At 45.3% G+C, this 8554-nt stretch overlaps 1 protein-coding gene across 1 annotated transcript; it reads left to right on the forward strand.

The window, feature by feature from the left end:
* Positions 1 to 175: 175 nt before the first annotated feature.
* Positions 176 to 3689, forward strand: LOC119387250 (protein transport protein Sec61 subunit beta). Its single transcript, XM_037654585.2, has 4 exons — positions 176 to 295; positions 1161 to 1258; positions 2710 to 2808; positions 3462 to 3689. Exons 1-4 carry the CDS (start codon positions 293 to 295, stop codon positions 3547 to 3549), a joined length of 288 nt encoding a protein of 95 aa, XP_037510513.1. The 5' UTR covers positions 176 to 292; the 3' UTR covers positions 3550 to 3689.
* Positions 3690 to 8554: the final 4865 nt, after the last annotated feature.

Consider the following 8554-nt stretch of genomic DNA (forward strand, 5'->3'; position numbering starts at 1 on the left):
GACCCCGCGCGTGGAAATTTTGTTATTTCCTTTTACTTTGTCTTTGTAAAATATATTCATCAGTTTTATTTTTGCCTGTTATTTATATAGTTGTTAATGTTTTATTATTCAAGCAACAAAGTATCTTTAAAGTTTATATAACTAGTACGTCACGCCGCCGCACCTCGAACAACATACGTTATCGTTGCCAAGAGCAGGCCTTTATTCTCCAAGGAGCAACGACGTGTTCGCTTCTCAAGTGACGTTGGCTGTGCCTCTCTTCTATTGCAGAGCTTTCATTGCAGCTGCAACCATGGTAAGTCGTTCCGCAGCACTGCTGATATTTATTACCGTTTTTATAAAAGCCTTGTGATATCACTGTGAGATTAACGTAGAAGACAATCCGTGGAATCCTCCGCTGAACTCAAAACCACATAAAAGCTTTGTTTTTGGCATTATTTCGACTTAACCGTGAACCGAGTTTGGAGTTGTCATGTTGGAAGCGCACCACCAAGTTAATCACTCTAAAGAGGGGCAGTACGATCAAACGGAAATTCACAGTTGTTTGATTCGGGCTGCTGCTTTTCCAGTGTCAAACATGTGCTACTTTAGCTTAACATCATTATTTTGGTTTCCTTTTGCGGGGCCGCTTTTGATAGGCCATTCACAGCGCTCTCGTAACCGTGTCTACCCTACAACGCTTCCGTCGAAGATGGTTGATGTTAGAATGAGGGAATCTAGCGAGAAAATAAAATCCAGCAAAAGCTTTTCGCGCTAGTTGCTGTACTCCCGTTTCATGCTGCAATTTTTGTGTTGGCCTAGCCAAGTTTCCATAACGATGTATCATTAATGACAACCAACAGACAATCAACCAAGGAAAGTATAGGTGACGCTATTTGTAGTAATTACGATATAAATGTGAAGAAATTAAAGTGGACGAAAAGACAACTTGCCGCCGCCGGCAGGGACCGAACCTGCAACCTCGAACCTGCAACGTGCAACCTCCGATGCCTATACTTTCGTCGGATTGATTGGATTGATTGTCTGTTGGTTGTTATTAATGTTGTGTCTAACAAAGAAAACGAGCCCTTAAATTCCCCTCATTTCGTTCATAACGATGTATGTGACGTCGTTGCTGCCGTCGTGCTTCTCCTTTCTATAATCATCGTCTTCTCTTGCAGCCGGCAGCGCCAAGCGCAACAAATGTTGGGGCAGGAGGCAGGTCACCGAAGACTGTGGCGGCGCCACGGTCCTCGGGAGGTTCTACCGTCAAGCAGAGGTTAGTGGTACCATTATCTCGGCCTACTGCTGCTTTTATACCTTCGGTCCTCTGCACAAACTCCGAACTATCGTCTCCTTACAAGCGCAAGAGGACGCCGATTGCAAAAGATGGCAAGGGCCCCCGAAGTGTTATCTTAGGATTCTACGTGCAGCACATTTGCAAGTTGTTTATTAACTCGCATGTGACACTGTACTGTACGTAACGACTCGTGGTCAATAGAAAACAGACAGCCAGACAGTAATAGCAAAATAACCCTTACGTGCAGACATTAGAATCCCAACATTTAGCCACTGTCATTGCGGCAATCAATATGCAATATTATCCCCTGTAGTGCCAGGGGAGACATTTGCTACGTATTTCGTTACATGACTTTATGTATTTGCGTGACTGCTGGAAAGAAAACTAAAGGCATGATATGCTTGATAATATCATTATTATCGACAGCAGTTGCTCAGTAATTAAAATATTAGGGTAAAAATGTAGGCCATGACCTACTATTCTAACATGACATTTAAGCACTTACCCAATGATGCAGCGCCTCCTAAGTATAATTCCTTTGCTGGTATTCAGCCATTCACAATAAGATTATTATACTGTGTTGTAAGACTGAATCAAATGCTAGTTCTGCGATTGCTTGATTCTTGGCAAAAATATAGTTTAAGTATAAACCTAAGTAGTGCACAAACTCTCATCTCAGCTACAATTTCTAGAGTAAAAGCCACCAATCTCAAAGGCTATGCTTTTTGGGTTCTGCAAGCGCCAGATTCAACAGTGAGAGTGGCCAACGCATCGTGGCTACCTTGTTTATGGCACCATTTTTTGACAACGCAGCTGATTGAAAAGTGTCTTCGCTCGTGCACTTGCATTGCACCAGTTTACTGAAACATGAAATGTATCGCTGGCTTTATTAGATAGCATAAGTAGTTCTAACTGCAAGAGAAGATGCCGCATCCACGTCATGCCATCGGCTCACTTTCTGGCCGTATTCACATTTTATGCAAGAAACCGTAGCGCCACTTGTGAGGCAGTAAAGATCTGTAAAGGTGTAAGCAACGTATCTCCTCCCACATAGGTGGGCGAATGGGGTTGTGGTACCCTTGAAGAGCAATTTTCTGTTACATATTTTTAAATATAAAACAAATGCTGCACGATTTCTGGAATATTCTCTTAGTGTCCCTTCAACTTGATCAGATGACAGCAACACCTTCTCTTGTGCTTGCTGTTACCTTTTCTGCTTTGTGTTAGTGTCGACATTTCACCTCTTGCAACTGAGGACATACTGGTTTCATTTTCTATGTGTTAGTTATTCTGCATTGTACCAGGTAAGAGGTATAACGATGGCAAGGTGGACTGGTGTTCATGTGCAACACTAGTTTGTATGGAAACGTGCGGGTAGTGAAAAACTCCAGCTTTGATGTCTCATTGGCCAAATGCACATTTCTTGCCAGGAAAACTACCTCAGCGAGCAGTGGCAGGACACGTACTCCAGGGGCAGCTGGTGGTGGAATGTGGAAGTTCTACACAGATGACTCTCCAGGAATCAAAGTGTAAGCACATTCTCCATGGGCACGAGCTGAAAAGCTAAATGCTATGGCTATAAAATGTTTTTCTTTATAAAACAAGCAGCAAGAATTTCTTGGGATTAGCAATGCTGACCTTTAGAATATATATTTTAAAAACTGATTCAGTGGTACTGGCAATTCTAATGGCACCACTCCACCCTTTTAAATCTGTGCATGCTTCGTCCAAGTTTCTAAATGTTTGCTGCACACATTTGCCTAAATAGCTAGGCTTCATTTTTGGGATTTGTTTTGATGCATTTATGTCAGAAGTGTTGATCTCCACAATGCAGTGGTTCTTGTGTGCCTTTTTCTCTCTGGTGTTGTCTCGTGCTGTAAATATGGGAGTGATGTTGATCTCCTTAGGTGCAGTGTGTGCAAGCTTTTTCAGGGTTGGGCATGCAAATTGTGGATCTGTTTTCTATGAACAGCTATTCAATTAATGTTTGTTTCTCATCAGCACAGAAACATATCTTAGTGTAGAAAACTGAGATGGGCCGTATTGTTTGCTTTTAAAAACAGTATAAACAATGCCAGCTGCCATTCAGAGTTAAATGTCAATCAGTCACAAACTATATTTCATGGCAAAGGGCTAACGTTATGTGTAGTCGATGCTCAAGACTTGTGCCTTTCTTCTGTAGGGGTCCTGTGCCAGTGCTGGTGATGAGCCTGCTGTTCATTGCCTCTGTGTTCATGCTTCACATCTGGGGAAAGTACACAAGATCTTGAACAAGCTGGCTGCAGCATGCACGCCTGCATTGTCACACTTCAGCTGCCCTCTTGGGACCACTGTCTCGACTGCTGCTCCTTCATCACTAGGCTAAGACGGACTCTGTACATTTGATTCAATACATGTGTTAAGACTTCGCTACAGTCTTGTTTGTCTCGAGCTAGTATGTTGTGAATTCATCTGCCTGGTTTTCTGGCAGCAGAGTGCCCGCGTTTCAGGTATTCTGCTGCTACCGTGTTGCCTGTGTTCCTACTGGATTTAAAGGCCTGCTAAGCCAGAAAGATATCCAAGAATGAAAGGCAGGTGGCAACGTCCCGTCAAGGTTCCTCCACCTGCCTACACTGAAATATAAGACTCAAAGGAGTAGTGCAAACAGGGACAAGGATAGCAAGGAAGATCTCTTAAAAATAGAGTGCTCTCCTCTATAGTCAGGTCAGCGCCTCTCTAGTGGACATGAACAGGGGGCTGTTCATGTCCGCTTCTTTTTCATTTCAGGCTGGTGAAATTCGGATCATGGACCAGTGACGAGTGAAACATTCAGTTGAAAATACCCCTCAAACTGATTTGTACCTGCAGAATATGTTGTCTTGAATCGCGTAGCGACTGGTTTTCAGAAAACAATAATGCTACTGAGAATACAAAGAATACCGACATAATCAGTCAGGGAATGTTTTCGCACGGACTTGCTCATCAATAAAAAAACGGGTAATTTCCTGGTTCTACCACAGAGTCAAAGCTCGCTTCTCACCGACCAGCAATGGGCTGTCCAGCAGGCCCATGAAGCGGCTGCCAGGTATTCTGTCGGTCCCTGTGGGAGACGCCCGCTAAGCGCGTCCTGTAGGACAAAATTTTTCCAATCCAATCCAATTTTCTGATTGTCTACAAATAAGTACGCTTCGACATGCCTGCCCATAAAAGTTGCCAATAAAGTATGGTACGCATTTTTTATTTATCAGCAAAGGGTTTTACTACCAGTTCGGTGACCTAAAAGCACCCCAAACAGTTGCCCAGAAAACAACCTTCCATGGAAAAATTCGTAACCCAGCTTCGCACTTGGTCTAGTGGTAGCAAATGGCATTTTTTACCATCTGATAATTATTTTTGGCCATCTTAAATTGTATATTCGCTGGCATAATTAAAGCTTCCTGTGCCAGCATTAGCCCATTCTCTCCTGCCTAGTGCACGTTTTGACAAAGTAAGTAAAGCATGTCGATAAAAAAATTCGGCAGATTCCACGCATTGTCAGAATCGATTTTATGCGATGCAGTGAGCGAGTAGCAACCTATACGACATTTTTCGCTTTGAGCCAGGCATTCGGAAATGGATTGATGTTTTTGTGTAAAGTGAAAAATTATTCTACAGTCTCCCACGAGATATCTTAATAATGATATAGCGGTGTCGGCACCTAAGAAACTAAAGCTGTATTCTTTCATATGGAAGTCGGGCACTCTTTCTCTCTCATTTATATTATATATATATATATATATATATATATATATATATATATATATATATATATATATATATATATATATATATATATATATATATATATATATATGTGTGTGTGTGTGGGTGTGGGTGTGTGTGTGTGTGTGTGTCAGGCCCGTAGCCAGGGGGGTGGGGCCGGGCCCCCCCCGCCCGAAATTTTTATGATACATGTTGTTTTACCGATAATAAACAATGAAAATAGGCATTTTTCTCAAATACTCAAGCCTTTCAGCAAGTGCCCCCTCCCGAAAAAGATTCCTGGCTACGGGCCTGGTGTGTGTGTGTGGAGAGAGTGAGAGAGAAATTTGGAAGAGCCAGTGCGGCCCCCGGCCCCTCTGGGAAAATTAAAACTCTCTGCCTAGATGAGCGCTATAAGGCAGTGGCGGCATTGCTTCTAGCCACAAAGGAAGGAGCACGAAGGAACAAATCTGACAGATGCATGATATTGGAGAGGGACGGCACGTCTATCGCATCTGCATGGCAACGCGCTCAGACGCATGTATGACGCAAGCAGTTGTACCCTTTACCTTTAGGTGGCGTTGTGCCACGATTGCTCCCTGAACTAAGGTGGGCCAACAGTTCCCATTGAGGAGCGAGCATTTGCACTGGCATTGCAAAAAATAGAGGAGGCGTTGGTCAGGTTAATTGCTTATGCATAAAGAAGGAATACACTTTGTTCTCAGTGATCAACTTTTGACTAGTCTCCTTCATTTGAAAGCAATAATTGGAACCATGTTAATTCAGACTCCAAACAAATTTATTCGAAAAATTCGGCACTTTCCACCTGTGTCACGTACCTGCATAACAAGAACTGTGGTATGCAGGTATGTGCCACACGTGACTGAGGGAAAGGATTCCGCGGGCGTGCCACAAATTCCAAGAAACAATCCCTTCTCTCAGGACCTTTCCGGCTTCCCCGGTGTCGTGTGCGACGTGAACATGTCGCATCTGTGATATTATCGACAATCGATGCTACGATTGGTCGAACAAGAACCTACGACTTCCGGTTAGTCTGCAAGCAGCTGCCCGCGCACAAGCGGAGGTGCTCTGGCACGGCATTTCACCGTACGGGTCCATCATGTTGGCGATCCTTTGAATGAGTGCGCGTAACACAGGATCCATACCGGTACGATTCGTAGGACCACGGGACGGCACGGCAACAGCAGCGGTTAGCCGAGAAGCGCGGAGTTGACGTAGTCGCAGCAACCGGAAGTGGACGCTGTTTCGAAGAACGCGTCTTTGATGACGTGTGTCACGTGAGATTGGTAGGGGCACGGGGCACCAGGGGCACTCGGCGAGGAACCAGGAACCTTAAACCAGGTTGGCGGGGAGGGCAAAGCGGCTTTGGGAGTAACCAGCTGACGAACGGAAGGCAGCGAAGAGCGAAACGAGCGATCGCCGCGTTTCGATCATCCCGGCTGCCTCACCGGGGTTATGGAGGGAGCGGTCCCTTCTCGGCTGCTCCTGGCCAGCGCCTCCTCTATTTTTCAGTGCCTGGGCGAACGATCTCCTCGGGCCGTCGAGCGCGCGCTCCGCGTCCGCTCGCCGCTGCCGCGTGGTGGCGCTGTGCAAGTAGACTACGGGAAGCTGGCGCTGAACGGCCGCGCGTATCGCGAAGCTCACGAATTCGTGTTTGCATCCGAGTTAAATTGCATTTATGCTTCTTTGCAAGCTTTCGCAGGAACAGGGGGATGGAAAGAAACGCGAATATAGCGGCGCGCTGTTTTCATAAACCGTGGTGGCAATAAAAAGACGCTAGATGGTCTTTTATTGTGTCGTGGATGACGTCGTCTTTTCATCAATCATCCAGGCTATAACCACTTGAAAATAAATGCGAAACAGCAAAGAATGCAGATGCCGCATGTTCGCGTGTCTTTCCATCTCCGCTGTACGTATTCCGCAGGCAGTCTGTCAGTCCGCGCTGCCGGTTTGATACTTGCACTCGAGTTTGATAGTATTCGCGTTTTATTTTCTATTTCAGGCTATTGCAACCGCCCCAATGCCTTAGTATGTCATACTGTTGTGTTCGCCTCTGCAAATGGAACTGAAAGAAATCACGATTGTCTTTTTCTTATTTCCCTTTCTTGATAAAGAAAAAAAAATCTCACAGGGTCCCTTATGCATTCATCTAAGATGACTGAAACGCGAAAGCCATCGTCTTCTTTTTCTTCCAGTCAATGTATTGAACAATCCCTGCCTCCCTCCGAGATATTTCTGCGCCTAACGTGGTTTTCTTACAGCCTCGAGGATCGGAGGCAGTGCAAGCTTTCTGCACATCAGCGAAGGCATGCACTGCCTCCATGATCGGCCCATTTTGACCAAGCGAAGATGTAATATGACGACGTCACGTGATGTGACGTCACGATGATGTCGCAAAATTTTATGATCCGTCATATGATGAAATCATCACGTAATTAGTTTTTGAATCACTCGTGCTGACGCCGCCGACGGTCAATTTTCGCGTTTGATGAGGCATCGAAGGCTTTCGCCTTAATTCTTTGTTCGGCTGTCGTTCCATGAAATTCCAGCTGCCGCTGGTGTTCGGTAGAGGTGGCTTACAGCAATTACGCGGGATAATTGGTCTCCTAATACATCTTCAAACTACACTAGAATATGCAACCGTCGTTTACGACGCGAAGATTTCATAGAATATAAGGAGCAGCGGCTTAAGAAGGATGCAGTCGCGTCACTCTTCGCAGACTACCCTTCACGTTTCCAGCCCAAGGTAACAACTGAACCAAGCATGCCAAGTATCCCTAAACGTGACCGTGTTGCGTCCGAACAGTCAACCAATGGATGTATAGTACCAGTAGCAACGCTGCCTCGCGATCGCCGCCATGTGTATGCATCGCTGACATTAGGTCCAGAAGCTGAAGAATCGGAGCCCATGGACACCACATGCGCTACAGGCGAAACAACCGACAATTATTATGTATATTGTCACAATAAATAAGTGCACAAGGCTGAGCAGGCTGCCCCATGCGACAAAAGCGTCCAGGTCGACAGCCATTCGGCCTCCATACTTTGCTCACTACCGAAAAGGGCAAATGGAAGAAAAAATAAAGATACCTGAGGAGCCAGATACTGAGGCTACAACAATCCGTCGACAAATACAAACGACTTGCTCAAGCCACTGACAACAGGCCGCGCCATCTTTCACGCCTTTCACATTCGCTCAAGTTGAGAGTCGGCACTACGACTTTATTCTTGAACGACAGCGTCTGTTTACACACATCAGTCAGTGTTGCAGGAAGCGCACGGCATATGTAGCTGTTTTTTGTTTGTTTTTCGTACCACCATGATTTAACTGGTTGAAGCTCTGAAATTGTGGAATCACTTGGCATAGTTCCTCTTTTTCTGGCACCAGCTGTTGCTTTCTCCCGGTGGCAACAAATGTAATTCTCAAAAGCTTTACGAAGGGAACGGGCGATCACGTATATCCCTGGAAGCAGTCTAGTGACATTTCATGCTATTTAACGCATGAACTCCGGGCTTGCGTATAGTGCGCTACAC

Source organism: Rhipicephalus sanguineus, chromosome 3 (assembly GCF_013339695.2).
Source record: "Rhipicephalus sanguineus isolate Rsan-2018 chromosome 3, BIME_Rsan_1.4, whole genome shotgun sequence".
Classification (NCBI taxonomy): Eukaryota; Metazoa; Arthropoda; class Arachnida; order Ixodida; family Ixodidae; genus Rhipicephalus; species Rhipicephalus sanguineus.